At 40.5% G+C, this 19,462-nt stretch overlaps 1 protein-coding gene across 1 annotated transcript in view; it reads left to right on the top strand.

The window, feature by feature from the left end:
• The window catches only part of LOC104608124 (protein argonaute 2-like), a 37,462-nt gene extending 19,951 nt beyond the window's left edge, over nucleotides 1-17,511 (top strand). Inside the window, exons 3-4 of the mRNA XM_010274020.3 lie at nucleotides 13,257-14,448; nucleotides 15,013-17,511. Of these exons, the coding sequence (XP_010272322.2) occupies nucleotides 13,257-14,448; nucleotides 15,013-16,447 (2,627 nt within the window). The 3' untranslated portion in view covers nucleotides 16,448-17,511. The remainder of the gene's footprint in view (nucleotides 1-13,256; nucleotides 14,449-15,012) is intronic.
• The last annotated feature ends 1,951 nt before the right edge of the window (nucleotides 17,512-19,462 follow it).

Genomic DNA, 19,462 nt, shown 5'->3' with positions numbered 1-19,462 from the left:
AACATAATGGGAGACAATAATGATTATAAACCTAGTGTGATGGTGCCTATAGACTACCTGAATGTTCAGATGACCTCCATTAAGTTAAATGGAAAGAATTATGTGCCTTGGGCTAAATCCATTGAAGTCTTTCTGAAGGCAAAGAAGAAGGTAAAACACATCAGAGAGGAGAAACCCCTCTGACTCTCACGAGTATGAAGACTGGGAGCAAGAGGACGCTCAGATCATCACATGGTTGTGGAACAGTATGGAACCCAGGATTAGTGTGAACTTCATGTTCCTTGATACTGCCAAAGATGTGTGGGACCATGCGAAGAAATTGTATTCGGGGCAGGACAATTCAACCAGAGTTTATCAGCTTTATCAAGAGTACTTTAATCTGCAATAGGGCAATCAGAGTCTTGAGGAGTACTATGCCAACATGAGGAACATACGTAATGAGTTGAATGTCTATCATCCTCTCACTTCTGATGTCAAGATTCAGCAACAACAGAGAGAGCAGCTTGATGTGACTAGATTTTTGGTGGGACTAAAGTCTGAATATGAACCAGTACGGGCTCAGATATTAGGGGGATCAGCTCTTCCGTCCCTAGAAGAGGTATTTGCTCGACTTCGGAGGATTTCTATCGGATCTACTAAGAACTCTAATATCTCAGATAGATCTGCCTTTGCTGCATCGAGAGGCCGTGGTGGTAGAGGTGGAGCTCGGGGAGCTCAGTCTGGCCGTGGTGTTGGTAGTGGTTCTGCATATGGCCGAAGTGGCAATGGTGGGTCTACTTATAATTGTGGTGGTGGTCGTACTGGGAGTAGAGATTCAGGGGGAGCCTGTGGTAGAGGACGTAGCTCAGGCCCGAGGAAGTGCACTCATTGTGGTATGGATGGACATACCATCAACTATTGTTATGATTTACATGGTCCTCCCTCAACCTGGTCCAATCATGCCGCGACCGGTGACTCAAGTTCCAGCTTTAGACAGGAGAATCATTCATCTGACCAGTTGCCTCCTACATCCATAGATGGTCCCATGAAGGAGATGGTGAGTGTTCCCCATGATGAATATGAGAGGTTTATCCAATCACAGCAGAACACGGCGACTTTTGCTCACTCAGGTATGCCTTGTCTGGAATCTACACCCAATCCCTGGATCATTGAATCTAGAGCCTCCGATCACATGACTGGAACTCCAGGTGTGTTTTCCTCCTTATCTCATTGCTCAACATCACAATCTGTCACCCTTGCTAATGGTTCCACATCCTCAATTTGTGGTGTTGGTAATGTTGACCTAGATCCTGTATCCCTCTCATCAGTTCTGTATGTTCCTAAATTGCCTTTTAACCTTATTTCTGTTAGTAAGCTGACCAAATCACTCAACTGCTCCATTACCTTTTATCCTTCTATGTGTGCCTTTCAGGATCTCAAGACAGGGATGAAGATTGGTGGAGGGCATGAAGCAGGTGGACTGTATTATCTTGACGGTGGTGGTGGTAGAACTTCAACAGCTCTCCAGTCATCTCTTTCTCCTCTCCAGTGGCACTGCCGATTTGGTCATCCGTCGCTCAAAGTCTTGAAGTCCTTGGTTCCGTCCTTGAGTCAGCTTTCTGTTTTGGATTGTGAGTCGTGTCAGTTTGGGAAACACCATCGTGTTCCCTTTAGTTCTAGGGTTGATAACCGTGTCGAGTCATTTTTCTTTAGTTCATTTAGATGTTTGGGGTCCTTATAAAGTAATGTCATATAATGGATACAAATATTTTGTCATTTTTGTGGATGATTTTTCAAGGATGACGTGACTCTATTTAATGAAAGAAAGAAGTGAATTGTTTACCATTTTTCAAAAATTTTATGCTGAAATTCGTAACCAATTTGGTACCCACATCAAAGTTTTTCGTTCTGATAATGGCCGCGATTATTTATCGTCATCATTTCAAGAATACCTGGACCAAAATGGCATTATACATCAGACCTCGTGTACCTACACCCCACAACAAAATGGGATGGCTGAGAGAAAGAATCGCCATCTCCTTGAAACAACAAGATCCCTAATGCATCACATGCATGTTCCCAAACCTTTTTGGAGTGATGCAGTGCTTACCTCTTGTTTTCTGATTAATCGGATGCCCACGTTCATCCTTGATGGTCAGTTTCTGCTTCAGGTCTTGTTTCCCACTTTGTCTCCGTTCCCTCTTACGCCGAGAGTTTTTGGGTGTGTCTGTTTTGTCCATAATCTGGGTCCCGGGAACGACAAGTTTGATGCCCGTTCTCTCAAGTGCATCTTCCTTGGCTATTCTCGGACCCAGAAAGGGTATAGGTGTTACCATCCTAGTTCTCGACGGTCCTTTGTGTGTGCTGATGTCAGTTTCTTTGAGTCTACTCCGTTCTTTTTGGGGTCTGGTGATGCTTCTTCCTCCTCATCACCTCCTCCTCTTCCACTTCTCGTTGTTGATCCTCCTCCCTTTGTTCCAGTCGTGACCAAATCCTTGCCTCCGGTGCCACCACCTGTTGAACGCCCACCTATCCGTCATGTGTATACAGATCGTCCACGTGCACCAGCTACTACTCCTCCGGCTACATCTCCGTCGATGGATCCGGCACCAGACCCCCACTTAGCATCTGAGATTGATTTACCCATTGCTGTGGAAAGGTAAACGTACTTGCACCCTTCATCCCATTTCTAATTATGTTTCTCTTACTCACCTTTTTGATTACCATCGCCAGTTTGTTACCTTGTTATCATCAGTTATTGTTCCTAAAGCTGTCCAGGAAGCCCTTGCCTCTCCAGGGTGGTGCCGTGCCATGGAAGAAGAACTCTCAGCCCTTCATCATAATCATATTTGGGACCTCACTGCTCTTCCTCCTGGGAAGCAAGCTGTTGGTTGTAAGTGGGTTTATACGGTTAAGTATCTGCCAGATGGTAGTGTTGAACGCCTGAAAGCGCGATTAGTTGCAAAAGGGTACTCCCAAACCTATGGCATTGACTACACAGAGACCTTCTCACCGGTTGCTAAGATAGGGTCAGTTCGTGTTGTGATCTCTCTTGCAGCCATGTATGAGTGGCCACTATATCAGCTTGATATCAAGAGTGCCTTTTTGCATGGTGACTTACTCGAGGAGGTCTACATGGAGCAACCTCCAGGGTTTGTTGCTCAGGGGGAGGATGGTAAGGTGTGCAGACTAAGGAAGGCTATATATGGGCTTAAATAGTCTCCTCGAGCATGGTTTGGTAGGTTCAGTGAGGTGGTAAAGAAGTTTGGCATGAAACAGTGCAAAGTTGACCATTCTGTATTTAGTCATGACTCTCCGGGAGGAAAAATACTGTTGGTGGTGTATGTAGATGATATTGTTATTACTGGGAATGATATTGGTATTGACAGGCTGAAGACTTGTCTGCAGGATCACTTTTAGACAAAGGATCTGGGTAAACTGAAATATTTCTTGGGGATAGAGGTAGCGAGAGCCAAGTATGGGATTAACCTGTGCCAGAGGAAGTATGTGCTTGATTTGCTGGAAGAAACAGGCTTGTTGGGTGCCAAACCAGCTGAAACACCCATGGACACAAATACCAAGCTAAGCAGTGATATGGGTGAAGTGTTTGAAGACCTTGGAAGATATCGACGACTTGTGGGCAAACTGAACTACCTAACCATTACCAGACCAAACATCTCATTTGTAGTTAGTGTAGTAAGCCAGTTCATGCAAAAACCTCTGATTCCTCATTGGAATGCAGTTTTGAGAATTGTGAAGTATCTAAAAGGGGCCCCGGGTCGCAGTCTGATATATAAGAGTGGGGGAAAACTTGAAATAGAAGGGTATTCTGATGCTGATTGGGCCGGTTCTATGTCTGATAGGCGGTCTACTACAGGCTATTGCACATTTCTGGGAGGTAACCTGGTGACATGGAAAAGTAAGAAGCAGACAGTTGTGGCAAGAAGCAATGCAGAAGCAGAATATAGGGCTATGGCGCATACCGCTTGTGAATTAGTGTGGCTAAGGAACCTTCTACAGGAAGTAGGGTACAACATTAACACTCCAATGAAGCTCTATTGTGATAATCAGGCTGCAGTTCATATCTCCTCTAATCCAGTGTTTCATGAAAGAACCAAGCACATTGAGGTTGACTGTCACTTTGTGAGGGAGAAGGTGCTGAATGGAGAGCTAGACACTACACATGTTAATACAGGAAATCAGTGGGCTGACTTATTTACAAAAGGCTTGAGTCCGGGAAGAGTGGACTACATATGTAACAAGTTGGGAGTATATGATATATACTCACCAGCTTGAGGGGGAGTGTTAGCGTAGGGGTATTTCTGTCTTTATACCTTGATTGATGTTGCTGATCTGTAATGTTGTGTTGAAACATGTGCTCTTAACTTAAGTAAGGGCACATAGGTCTTTTCAGTTATGTTTTAATAATAATATAAATACTTATTGGCCGACTGGGAGAAGTAATGTTGACTCTTTCAGTTCGAACCAGAATTCTCTTCTCTCTTTCTCTCTTTCTCTCTCTTTATCACTTTTTCTTCTTCTACATAACTGAACTCAGTCAGGCCGAACTCTAAGGCAGACCTGAATTATAACACTAAGAAAGCCCCTCGATCAAACTAATTGGGCTGTAATACCTTTGGGTGCACAACATCAAGTTTTTTTAAGGATTAAAGCAATAAATGTGGAGTTGAGCACTGAATTGATTACTCCTCTCCCAAAAAGTTCATTAAAGACTTTCTATAAATCATTTTTTAAAACTTCATCATAAAACCATCCGAGTCAGGGGCTTTAGATATATCCATAGAGAAGACAACCTCTTTGATCTCTTAATCTCAAAATTTCTTTCCAACCACTCCTTAGAGTTTTAAGTCAGCTTGGGCCAATCCACAATCTTCTATTCAAGGGTCTCCTAAATATTGACTTAAAGTGATCCGCAAAAGCTTGGGCAATCTCATCATGATTGGTCAGGGTGGCATCACCTACCACCAACTTTGAAACAAAAATTTTCCTCCTTCCATTAGTGAAAGCATGGAAAATTTTGGTATTTCTATCTTCCTCTTTAATCCAATTATTCCTTGATTTTTTTGTCGCCAACTTATCTCTTTTGTCGATAAGAGATTTTCCAACTATTTCCTTAGAGACCACCTTTCATCTTTGCCCTTTCTTCAAACAAGCCTGAGTTTTCTTTTGCATCTAGATCCTGAATCTTACTAATTAGCTTTTGCTTCCTCAAGTCTCCCAAATTGCTGGACGTTCCACTCCTTAATTTTGGCTTTGAGTTACTTCAGCTTCCAATGGAACTTCATTCCTTCCCACAAGGCCCTTGGATTGATCTCCTCCCACCATACCTTAACATTTTCTAAGAATCCATCTGTACAAAGCTACATGTTCTCAAACCTAAAAGGTGTGAGCCTCTTCCACCCAAATTTTCCTCAAAGATTGAAATAGGACAATGATCGGAGGTGATCCTAGGCAAGGCTCTAGAGACTAGGTTACCCCAATTCTCCTCGCAATCCAAGGTCAATAAAAACTTGTCTAATTTAGAACAAATCGGAGTGGACTGCAAATTAGACCAAGTAAACTTACTATAAGTCATCTGCAACTTGCCTAAATTTTACTAAAAACGTGAACTTGCCCACCAATTCTTCAACTTTAATCAATACCTCACTATTCCGGATTGTAATTATTCCTCTAGATGATCCCCAAGTTAGATAGGATACCCACTTGAGACCCTTGCTTTTTCATATGCTTCTTTCCCATTGGCTTTCAAATTTAGCAAGCTTGGGTTCTTGTATTAAGACAACATCTGACTTCTCTTTTCTCAATAATGCTTTAATAATTGCCCTTTTTTGGCCCTCCCAAATCTCTTATATTCTAGCTTAATATTTTCAGTATCACTTGATTTTAAGGCCCTTAATCGAAAAGCCCCCTACTTATTATCCCTGACCTTCCCTTTTCTTCCATTGAACTCTAAGTTGCCTTCAACATCTTTTATTAGTTTCTCAACCTCACTAAGCTTCATTTTTCTAACCCCACCCATTTCCTTCTTCTTCCTCATAAAAGTTTTTAATCTATTTGGATCTTTAACCTTGCATCCCAATTTATCAACAAATGCAACAATTTCCTTTTCCTTCTCTATCATCCCCCTTTGAAACCCCGAAATGCTCCCCCCAATAGCATCCTTTGAAATTTTTGCTTTTCTCCCTCTTAACTTCTCCTCCAATTTCTTTCTCTTCATTTCCTCTAAAAACTTCTTTATCAGTTCCTAGATTCTCCTCCTTTCCTCATCCACACTGTCTTCCTTCATGGTCATATCAGCTTCCTCATTCAAAACAATGTTTTGTCTTGTGGCATGAAGGTATCTTGGGAACCTGGAGAGGAGGCATTAGGCAAAGAGCAAGGGCAAGGCTTAGTCATTAAGATAGAAATCACAAGGTTATCTGGATTCAAGGTACGAGTGGGCTCAAGTGTCTTGATAGTTTCCAGACAATTTTCCTATGTAGGAGGTTGGAATTTGCTATTCAGACCCGGTGTGGCAAATCTTGAGAGGTTATTCTTAGCAGTGTCAACCTTTTTATTGCTTCCATTACCCTGCAACTTATTCTCCTCTGATGTCTCAGAGTTTGGCTTTAAGTTAGCCTTCACCACATTCATATGGATATCTTGTCTAACGTTAGAATTTGGTTTTGGTAAACTTTTATCTAGGCAAAAGCTTTCATCCCTAACACCATCAAGGGCCTCCACTTGATAGCTACCACCTACTTTTGCCAATGGATTCAAGAAAGAGGTGCTAAAATCAGCATTCTTTTCTTCAAAAAACAAAATATTAGTTCTCAGGTCCTCCTTCAAGTTTAACATTGCCATTTTTCCCTATTCCAGGCTCTCAGCTAAAGAGTTAGTTTCAGATTTAGATCCGGTGTCATCATCTTCTGACTGATTGTAGTCCACCCATCCAATATCTACATCATCAAGATCCTCAACTCTGGTCCTAGCATATATGGGATTTGGCCATTCTTCTTCTGTCCTAGCCGACAGCACAATTGTTGCCTCAGGCCTTGGAGCCCATTGGAGTGACAAGGAAGAGCGAGAAGACGACTTCGAACACTGCCAACCACTATTTGGGACGATGATGGACGATAAGATCGGTCCCTAGTCACCACTTTATCATGCCTCACATGATTACTTAATGGAGCATGTGACCTAGAAGAGTCAATCTTCTCTAAATTGCTCGATGGGCCTACTTTTTGGCCCAAGGCATTACCCCTAGATTTAGAAGAAAAGGGGCCCACGGGCATCTTAATCTTCATTGTGCAAATGGTTGAGCCTCCTATGGGATTAAGAGTAGACCCAGCCTTAACCGCCTCGACAAAGGATTCCTGGCCCCTTTTACTTAAATTCAAAATGTTATTAACTTTCTTATTCGAGGCCTAACCCAACCCGTGACCCTTCATCTCCTTTCCTTTTTTCCAGACTTGAGTGGTTCTTTATAGGCTTCTCATTTTACCTCTTCTCTACCACCCTGCCACCTCACCATCTTCTTCTAGATCTGACCCCTTCCTCTAGAGCTTCACATCCCTCCAACACAGATGTCTGCAGCTCTCAACACATTCTCAAGTTTGACACTGACCATTTTGACCCTCACTGCCTTGAGATTGTCAAAGTTTCACTTCAACAAGGGTACGCTTTAGCATTTGCACGATCTTTTGTAAACATGTTTTCTTTTCTACAGTGAAAATGGAAGTCCAATCTGGCTAATTTCAAAGGTTATGAGCGATATGTTTTTACTATTACAAGAATATGACCACTTTTCAAGATTTACAACCCCTGAGTCAATATTGAGAGTTCAAAAATCAATAGTCATTCCCCTTGTTTCCAAAATCGCTTGGTTAGTGTTAAAAGGATACACATAAATACTTGATCCAACTTGAGGTTTATGCATGATTGCTTCAGCTATTCCACCCCAATTGTTTACCTTTTTACCAACCTTAATAATCCATCTACTATTCCACTCCTCCTCTTCCTTTTCAATGAACAAGCTCTGACATTTGTTCGTGGTTCCTACCGAAACCACATACGGATGTATGTGGTCCCTTGAGTGTTAGGACACGTAACCAGCACGTTTATTTCATAACATTCATCGATGACTACTCTCGGTATGGTTACGTGTACCTAATGAGACATAAATCTGAATCCTTTGAAAAGATCAAGGAGTTCAGACAAGACGTTGAGAAACAGTTAGGGAGAGAAATTAAGACCCTTCGATTGGATCGAGGTGGCGAGTATCTCTCTAACGAATTCAGGGACTACTTGAAGGTCAACGGGATAGTATTACAGTTATCTCCTCCTGCTACACCACAATTAAACAGTGTTTCAGAGAGGAGGAATAGGACCTTATTGGATATGGTCCGGTCACTTGGCCTAGGCTCACTGGCGGACTATCATTGTTGGGAGAAAATGGTGATCCTTCTTGTTTGAACAACAGAAATTCCTGAATCCATTTTGCCATAATCCGTAATCCCATGCCTTGTCTACCTTTAGGAATGCAAACAATTAATTACAAACCATTCTTTTTGGTTGTATTTCATTAACACCTAAAATTTTCTTGGAAGTTCCAAGGAGCTCCTCCATCCTTGATAGCATGTGTACAACCCCATCAACAAGTCCCTGAAGGGATGAGAAATCCATCATATGGATGGTCGAACCCTAAAAGTAGGTTGGGTGAATTTCAAAAATTTCTCTCTCTCCCATGTGGGAATCACATTCCCTGTTTTAGAAAATCTGCATTTTCAAGGATCAATCTTGAACCTAAACCGAACCAGATCTGAAACCAAAACGTAGGAGAGGGATATACCTAATACGGAGTAGCAATAACTCCCAACATAGGTGTTCACGCCCAAGGAAAACTCCAAAGACTGCTCCCACTGAAGATGACACAGTGTAGGGTGGAGCAGAATCAGCAGGTGGTTCTTCCCAAGAACCGAATCCTTCAGCAAGAATTCGATGGAGGCTATGACTTCAGATCAGTTTTCCTCCAAAAACTGATATCAAGAACCCTTCTTGATCGCTCCTGCAGTGGAGAACGAACTGGCAATGGCGGAAGCAGGAGGAGGGCACAAGAGCAGAAGATGGCGTAGTCTTACTGTTGTTGTCTTCTCTCTTCCTGTGATCTGAGATCTGATTCAGTTTTGTGTATGGAGGTTTGCCCTCCTCCTCCTTTTATAGCCTTAAAAAGAGCTCCTAATCTCATTAGGAGTTTCCTAATCCAAATCCTTATTTGGATCTGGACTCTCTTTAAGAGATAAGGATAAGCCCTTATCTTATCTGCAGATTAGATCAACCCTCCTAATCTTATTAGGAGCTTCCTGATCCAAATCTCTATTTGGATCTGGACTCTCTGAGTGGATAGGGATAACTCCCTATCCTATTTGCTGATCTAAATCCCAGAACTGCCCCTCTTTAAATAATCTAATTATACCAGTTTGAATTGGGCTTTAGGCCCATTAAGTCCATGTGCTCATTCGGCCTCCAAACTGCTGCCCAGTTGGGCTTCCTTGTATAGCGTGGGACCCAAACATTGATCTACACATCAGCCACATGGCTTCAGCCTAGCCTCTGTTACAAGTCCTGGACGAATTCACTGCTATGGACAGTGAACCCCTGAGCCCATCACCATGGGCTCTTAATGGGCCCAACACTTACACTAAGTGGTCCCTGGGCCAAGCCACCTTATAAAACCTAGGGACTGTGGGCAGATGCAACATTAGCCCATCAGGTATTACCCTCAATGGTCTTACACTTAACCTCTCAGCCCATAATGATCAAACACTGCCCGACAAGAGAGGACCTCTCCCTCAGCTGCAAGGAGCAGTGCTACACTCTCTAATCACATGGATCTCGGGAATTAAAACCTTTTGCAAATATTTTGAAACCATAATATATATACGTATATCTCTATATAAATATATTTTGCGAAACAAATTTCAACGATTGAAATCGGCTGCCGGCAGCTTTGGTTTCCATCAGAGAGAGTGCATCCCCGATCATTACCTTTGTCCGACAAAGGGGCTGATCCTGTCACTATGATCACCCACTCAGATGAATTCTCAGACTGTCCCAACATACCCAGGTTTTGAACCCTTCTAAGGATCTCACTGATTGGCATATCAAAGACAGCCCAATCCGACACTTAGTGCAATGTCATAATTGAACCCTTCCAGTTTTGCCCACCAATCACCACAGGGCAATACTGGAATTCTGGTCCGGTTCAGGGTTTCAAGTAAACCTACACTACATGTACCTCGGGTCTCACCCTGGCAGCTGAGACAAGCCACCCCAACCAACTTGGCGGCACATCAGTGTCAGCCTTGGCAGGATAAATCTCCCCAGATCTATCCAATGGCTATGAACATTCTAAACTAACACAAGTCTCATATGTGTCAAGTTTAAGGGTATTACACAGAAACACACCACAATAACATGAATCAAATATGTACTTTATTCATTTACAATAAATGTCATAATGTACATCATTCTGATTGGAGCTAAGGGCATACACTGTCTAATAGTCCCTTAAGCCAGGGTACTGCTTCATCAGTCAGAAAAATAGAAGGCCTTCCATCTTCTCTAATCTTCAACACCATTCGATTATGACTCTTACCTTCTTCTAGAATGAATTTCTTCGCTTTGATTGCTAATTATTTTTTCCATCTTCTTGTTTGTGTGAAGCCTTCTTCTCTCAGGTCCATTATCTTCTCCCCTGTCTTGGGTCAATTGCGGGTGTTATTCCTGTGCTCACTCAATTGTACATTTCACTTCATATGATCGGTCCCTAATTCACTGGTTCTATTGAATTTGTTTGTGAATTAGTCCTTTCTGCAAGTAAAATGACTTACCTCCAAAAAGGATAAGTCATTTTAGTCCATTCTCACTCTAGCTTTGGACATGTGCCTATCACTCTTATCACCCATTTACAATTTGATGATGATAAAATTTTATTTTGTGAGGGTGGTAATGTATCTAGAGTAAGTAACATGAAACTGGTCACCATTTAACTTTTCGAGAGGATGTCAAATGTGAAAATCAATTTTAATAAAAGTTGTGTGGTGGGAATAAACATGGATGAAAGAGTGGTGTCACAGGGTGCAACAATTTTGGGTTATAAAGTTTCCTAGTGGCCAATGAAACACTTAGGTTTACCATTAGGAGACAACCTGAAAAATGTGAGGTTTTGGAACCCGGTGGTGGACAGGTTTACTAAGAGATTTAGCTTCTTGTAAGAGAAGCTACCTTTCTTTGGTGGTTGAATCACTCTAATCAAGTCAACCTTGGAAAACTTGCCTATCTTCTTCTTGTTGGTGTTCAAAATGCCAGTTAAGGTTTGTAGGTGTCTCAGAAAGTTAATGAGAGATTTTTTGTGTGAACATAGAGAGGAAAGAAGGGAGCATAAGGTGAGGTGGGAAATAGTAAGGAGTAGGAACTTTTGTGGCCTAGGTATCGAGAACATTCAGGAGAGAATCTCAACTCTATTAGGGAAATGGTTGAGGAGATTACAGTTGGATAGGGATAAGTTGTGGACAAAGGGGATATTAAGTATTCATGCTTTGGCGGTTGAGGGCAGGGATGTGAGAGTATTGGCTCAAGCGACCAATGCGGTGCCGTGGAAATCTATTCAGGCCATCATTCTTGTCTTTTTACCTTTTGTCAAGTATAATCTATGCTTTGGAAACCTGATTAGGTTCTGGGAGTGTGGAATTCACCTTTAAGAGAATAATTTCTGTTGTTGTATGCCATTCCCAACTATAAAAATGAGCCAATGTACACTTTCTTCTCTTCTTTGGGCTTGGGTCTGAGGTGGATTGGGACTTGGGGTTTAGGTAGGGACTTAGGGATTCTGAGTTGGATAAGGTCTTGGCATTTGCTTCAAATTCTTGAAAAGATTTGTTTGGATTCTTCTAAAATGATTGTCAGATTTGGACCCTCTCCCCTTCTGGCTCCTCCTCTTGTGCCTCTTTTTTTATAGCTTTAATCCAACTTTTTAAAGTTTGGGGTAAGCCTGTCCCTCCACGGGTTTGGGGCTCTTTTCTAGGAGGTGTTCGTGGAGAGAATTATCACTTGTGATCTTCTTCAAAGAAAAGAGGCCTTTTTGGTGCTTATCTCCTAGTTGGTGCTTTCTTTGTAAGACAGTGGTGAGTCCTGTTACCTACTAATCTCCTGCCCTTTGTTTCTTATATTTGGATTTGTTTTTCTTTTCTGTTTGGCCACAGGTGGACCCCCCCCCCCCCCCCCCACCACACACACACACTGAATGTGCAAAGCCTTTTTGACTTTCTACTGGTAGTTGGGAGGAAAGGAATTATTGAGGTGATTATTGCTAGGGTGGTTCATTGGATAACATCAATGGACCTATTTGATGATATTCCTAGAGTGGTTCTGCTGAATGGTTGGAAGGAAGTGGCAGATTCAGCTCCAAGCAGAAATGTCTTTCTTCCTACACGGAATCCCCAATGTTCTAGTTTCATTAAGCTGAATTTTGATGGCAGTAGGGAGGACAACCCCGGGCCTTCAAGGATTGGTGGAGTTCTCAGGACAGAGGAAGGTGTAGTCATTGCTATGTATTCAGGTTTGATTAGTTTTGGGGACTCACTCCAGGCTGAGGTTATGGTTGTGATGGAGGGTGCAAAAAGGGATAAGGAATTAAGTGTTAACAGATTGGTTATTGAAGGAGACTCAAAAGTGTTAATAGGTTGGTTAGGGAAGGAGGATGAGGGTATGTGGCCTTATCTTAATGAACACAGACTCTTCAAGTGGCTGATTCAGTGTAATGAAGTGAGACTGGAGTGGGTTAAGAGAAGTGCTAATTCATTTGCTGCTTTGCTAACCAAACAAGGGATGAGAAGGGATCAGTTCTTTTGGGCAGTGCTGTAATTTTCCTTGTTTAGACATTGCTTTTTTCCCTCTCTCTTAACCCATCTTAATGTATTCCTGTTAATTGGAGTTTACCTTGTTATTGAACTAGAGTCTTTTTTGCATAAGCTGACAATAATTAGATCATGAATTTGACTCATCTCATTTTAGGTATACCCATCCAATGATTTGCAAATTGGTTTTATGACAGGCATTGTTTTAGCAGTTTATTAATTCCAAGATTATGGCCTTTAATGTCACAGGAATTGGGATAAAATAGTTTGATGATGCACTAACAAAATATTTTAGTCATTTGGTAATTAGCTTTGCTAATTATCTTCTGATTGTATATTTGTTTGTTTCGGTATTTACAGACCCTCAAGTCGCAGAGCTAACATCACTGGATATATCTCTAGCATTGACACCATCTCCTGCATCTAGGGTTGGGGAAAGAGTTCCAGTGAAACGACCTGACAATGGCGGGAAATGGGCTACTCAGTTTTCACAGCTTCTAGTTAATCATTTTCCTATCAAGTACAATCCTAATCTAATCATATTCCACTATGATGTTGACATTAAACCAGAAGTGACACCCAAGCAAGGCCGATCTTTGCGGATAACAAAGTCTCTTATGCACATGATCAGGAATAAGTTATTTTCTGATCTCCCCAAAAACTTTCCTATGGCTAAAACTGCATATGACGGGGAGAAAAGCATTTTCAGTGCAGTAAAACTGCCTGCTGGGGAATTTGAAGTGGAGATGTCCATGGAGGAGGGACAAGGTTCTTGTGCATTCATGTTTACTATAAACCTTGTGAAGGAGTTACCACTTCAAAAGTTGGAGAACTACTTAAGAGGTACACTGTCATCTATCCCTCGTGAGATCTTACAAGGTATGGATTTGGTCATGAAAGAGAACCCGACTAGACATCGTATCCAAATAGGTCGAAGCTTTTCCTCCAATAATAGTGATAATATTGGTCTCCTCATTGCTTCCAGAGAGTTTCAACATAGCCTGAAGCTCACTTCTCAGGGTCTAGCCCTATGCTCTGACTACTCAGTTCTGGCACTTCTGAAGAAGGTTCCTGTACTACAATTTCTTCGAGACCACATTCCCAACTTTAAGCTTAATTATGGTCCTGTTCCTCATTGGGTGACGAAAAAAATTGAAAAGGCCTTGAAAGGGTTGAAAGTGACAGTGATTCACAGGACAACAAAGCGAAAGTACATAATTCGGGGGCTTACGAGCTCTGTTACAAACAATCTGAGTTTCCCAATTGAGAATCAAGAAAGAGAGGTTGGACTTGTGGAATATTTCAAGGACAAATATAATAAAGTGATTGAGCACAGGTATCTTCCTTGCTTAGATTTGAGCAAGGGTGGGAAGATGAACTATGTACCTATGGAGTTCTGTGTTTTGGTGGAGGGACAAAGGTACCCTAAAGACAGATTGGATATGTTGGCTGGGGATGTACAGTCCAATTTCAATAGGTTTGCTTTGGCGAAACCATCGGTAAGAAAGGATTGTATATGCACGATGGTTAAAGCAGATGATGGACCATGCGGGTATGGAAAGCTACTATTTAGATGTTTCTTATTAATTATTATGATGATGATATGTTCGCAATTTCAACTACTGAAAACCTTTTGATTTCCCTGTAGCCACCATGTCCTTAGGAGCCCTACACCGTTTTAATGGATGTGAGTTATGATAAAGTAGTGGTTTGTTTAATTTTTATGATCCATAAAATGATTTTTTTATCAATAACATAAATCAATTTATTAAAAGAAAAGTTAATTACAACATTTCCAGGAATAGGTAAAGAGGCTCTACTCTCCCGATAATAACAGAAATGAAAATTACAATACAGCCCAAAACATTTGTTCCCTTCCTATTTTGTTCACAGTATGCTTACTATAAGTGCTTGTGTAGTGTAACCTCTATTCATATTTCTATTTTGATCAAGTATACAAGGAAATTATTAACAGTTACAGTACAGCTGGAAATTAGAAAGCTGTAGGCAGAGTGCCATGCAATATTTCTTTTCTAAAAAATGACTGCAAAAAAGCTTGTCAAAATAGTGAAAATTTTTGTTTGTATCTCATTTACTTCCTAACCATTCTTATCAGGGGAGGAATTGCACAAAATTTCGAGATTGCTGTTAGTGAGCACATGACTGAAGTCACTGGACATGTTATCCAGCCACCCAGTTTGAAACTTGGCAATGTGAATGGTGAGGCTAGCAGAGTCACAGTTAGCGGTGACTGCCAATGGAACCTTATTGGCAAATGTGTTTTGGAAGGGAAGCGAGTTGAACGATGGGCAATCATTGATTTCGCTGATAGGAATGTGAAATTAAATTACATTCAGTTTGCAAGAAAACTGGTCATTCGATGCAGAAAACTCCACATTGAAATGAAGGAGCCTCTCTTCTATGAGCCATCTGAGATGTGTGAACTTCGCAACAGCAAGCAGCTCAGTAAACACCTAAGTTCAATTTGCTCCCGTGCTAAAGAGATTTCTGGTGGTCAATTGCAGATTCTCATATGTGCAATGTCCGAGAAGGATGCAGGGTATAATAACCTGAAGCGGATATGTGAGACTGAGATTGGAATTATGACTCAATGCTGTCTCTCCAAAAATGCTAATAAAGATAAAGGATTAGACCAGTACCTTGCAAATCTTGCCCTCAAGATAAATGCCAAGCTTGGTGGTAGCAATGTTGAACTCTTTGAAAAGCTTCTTCGCCTTGAGGGTAATGGTCATGTCATGTTTATTGGGGCTGATGTCAATCATCCTGCTGCCTTTAATACATCTAGTCCATCCATTGCAGCTGTTGTTGCCACCATGAACTGGCCTGCTGCGAATAAATATGCTGCAAGAATCCGCCTGCAGGACCACCGGGTTGAGAGTATAAAACATTTTGGGCAGATGTGTTTGGAGCTCCTTGAAGCTTATGCTAGGATTAACAAAGTGAAGCCAGAGAAAATTATTGTGTTTCGGGACGGAGTTAGTGAGAGTCAGTTTGACATGGTTCTTAATGATGAGTTAACTGACCTTAAGAGTGCTATTGAGTCAGATGGGTATTCCCCTACTATCACACTAGTCGTGGCACAGAAGCGACACCAAACCCGTCTCTTTCCCAAGGACAGGAACCAAGGGGGACCCACTGGAAATGTACACCCAGGGACGGTTGTTGATACCACCATTGTGCATCCATGGGAGTTTGATTTCTATCTTTGCAGCCACTATGGAAGCCTTGGAACTAGCAAGCCAACACATTATCATGTCCTATGGGATGAACATCGATTTACTTCTGATGATTTGCAGAGTGTCATATATAACCTCTGCTTCACTTTTGCTCGATGTACCAAACCAGTTTCCTTGGTGCCACCAGTGTACTATGCTGATCTTGTTGCATACAGGGGGCGACAATACTATGAAGCATTGCAGTATTCAGCTTCATCAGCATCTCCATCTTCATTGTCTACATCATCATCGTTTGATCAGAGTGTCAGCCTCAAGCTGCATAATGATCTTGAAAATGTTATGTTCTTTTGCTGAAGATTACACAGCTCATAGCTGAACATTACACAAAGTTCATCTTTTTCTGAGATGGAGTGGTGGTCGAAGAAACTACGAAGCATTGCAGTATTCAACTTCATCAGCATCTACATCTTCATTGTCTACGTCATCATCGTTTGATCAGAGTGTCAGCCTCAAGCTGCATAATGATCTTGAAAATGTTATATTCTTTTTTTGAAGATTACACAGCTCATAACTGAACATTACACAAAGTTCATCTTTTTCTGAGATGGAGTGGTGGTTTAAGAGTTTGTGCGTGAATCTAAGAGGTCCTTTCTAGGGGTGCAAGTTGGCCCAACCCTAATATTTAAGCTTAAGACCTGAGACTGGACTGAGCCCGACGTCAAGCTTGATCTTCCCAACCCGAGCCCATCCTACATTGTTATTTGATGCACTCGGGTTAGGCTCAGGGCAGGGCTGGGCTCGGGTTGGTCATGAACCCTCTCTATATGTGTGTATGCATTTATGTAAATATACGTATACGTGTGTATATATATGTAAATACGTATACGGATATCAATACATATAGGTAAATATGTATGCAAAAATTTACATAAATAGATCTATATGTATAAATTGTATAGTTGGGTTGGGCTTTAGCCGGTTTTTGGCTACCTAAGGGATAGGCCCGAGACCAACCTAGAAAATAGAAAAATCCAAATTCTTGGAATCGAGCCAGCCCAAGGACTGGAAATTCAAGCCCAACCTATGTAAAATTTTGGGCTTGGTTGGTTTGGGCTCAGGTTGGGCTGCGCAAGTTGCTCTCCTAGTCGTATCTAGTTTGTATTATTGTTTGGTTATGTAATTTGTTTTTGTTCCTTTTCCATTTGTGTTTTGAAGTTATTGTATCCATGTCATGTTTTTTGGATTAATTTATTTTGAGTTGAACAAATTATGGTTTTTTGTGTTAGTGAAACTAGTTTTATTTGAGCTTCATTCTTGGGTAAGGGCATATACAAATTTGATGGATATTTTCAATTGTATTTGGTACCATTGTCACTTCTACTTGTAACATTTTATGTTGGTCAATACAAATTTTATAAGATGTTTTTTCTGTGACAAATGCTTTGAATTATCAATACAACATTTGATACCATTATTGTTTCTTAAGAAAAATATCGAATTTCGTGTTTCTACTATAAATGTCTCAACGTTCAATCCCATGACTATATTTTCTTTAGTTGAAGTGGCTATCTGGTGTGATGCGAAAAGACAATCTCTTAAGAAATTGTATTGACCAACCTAAAACATTAGAAATGGCAGTGGTATCAAACACAACCTTAGTCTTTTAATGGATTCAATTATGAATATTCATATATTTGATTATCCGATTCGACTCTGATTTCAAGTCGATCAATTGATTGTTCAAAATAACCTTTTATGATATATGAAGGATGCCTAGATATGGTGTATGTTTGTATGCACACCAAAAATATTAAGTAGCAACCATTATGATATTACGTAATAAACTTAAATATCGACTGCTATAGAATTACTAATGAATGACTCGTATTAACACAATGGGCAGTTTCACCTATGTATCATTTTGGTTTTTAACTTTATTGTTTTTTTAATAATATTATTTTATTCGTGATTGACTATTTATGGGATAATTAAAAAGCCTTCATAAAGACTATTTATTGTTTCCCCTTCCCAGCCCTTTCGTTAAGCCATATCACTAGGGGTTTAGCCTATCTTATTAGGCCATGTTATAATTCCTTTCAACAATTCAAATCAAATCTGTCCAAGCAGAGACATATATTTGATTCCTGCAACCATCGACTTTGGGGAAGGGGTTCGATGTGGTGTTATGTTATTTAAACAGATCCCTATGGGCAATTTGGGTATATCACCAAAATACTAAAAATTAAAAAAAAAAACCTAAAGCTTCCTCCTAAAACATCTCCTAATCTATTTCACATGCTCAATAAACCATCTAATTCTCATGTTTTTGTCCCTCTTAAAACTCTACTTTTCAAATACATATATTTTATTTTTCATCAATATATTAAATATTAAATTTTAAGTTTTTTTTTTGAAAACAATTTAAATTAAAGCTTAAATGTTGGAATAAGATTGAGTAAAAAAAATATCAATGATATTAATAAGAGAAATGTGACGAGATAAATAATAGCAGTAAAGTAATAGAATTTCATAATTAATTAAAATATTATAATTATAAATAATATTTTAAGATTGTCATTATAAAATCTATCTCTCTCCGTGCAAGATTTTGGGCCCCAAACATTATTATTTGTATTGATGTTGAAATTTGACAAACCTATAGAAAGAAGATGGATTAAGAAAATATAAATTTTTTGTATCAATTTGAATAGATTTTGATTGATTAGGAATGACAAAGTGGTAGCTTTGAGGTGACCCCTCCCTATCCCTTGCTCACATAGACAAAATCCCCTACCCCATCCCTAATGGTGAGTAGGAATGGCAATGGGACAGGCTCAAGGAGGGCTTTGTAAATTCTACACCTTATTTGTCTCCCTATGCCTCTCAACCCATACCTGTCCCAAAACCTATAGGTTTCTCTTCTCAAGACCACGTCTCTTAGGACCAAGGTCATTAGAACATGATATTGGGTTTCCTTAGGAGGCGATTTGTGTCAATACAACACCTAGGTATAGGTAGACATGGTTTCCCTAATGTACACATCATACGTCTGATACCTCTAGCGTGGCCCTTGTCGCAATCGAGTACCATCTCGTTAACATTTAACTTGCCTTGCAAGACATACACATGAAAATGATTTTAAATGTCTTACGAGATTCACTAAGCGAGTACAACATGGCTATGCAAAATAGTTCACTTTTGTTAAGTGAGACTACTATGTCTATGATTTTGTGAGACAACTTTGCAAGGCTAGAATATTGTGACATCTCGAGGAAGCTTCATAAGGAGAGACATATTGATGATCTAACAAGGTAACACTAGTAGACGGTGTATGCCCTTAGCTCCAATTAGATTGATGTACATTTGACA

This window comes from Nelumbo nucifera, chromosome 7 (genome assembly GCF_055504915.1).
Source record: "Nelumbo nucifera cultivar China Antique chromosome 7, China Antique-T2T, whole genome shotgun sequence".
In the NCBI taxonomy this organism is placed as follows: domain Eukaryota; kingdom Viridiplantae; phylum Streptophyta; class Magnoliopsida; order Proteales; family Nelumbonaceae; genus Nelumbo; species Nelumbo nucifera.
Note: the sequence above shows the minus strand (reverse complement) of the source record. Positions and strands in the feature narration are given on the sequence as shown.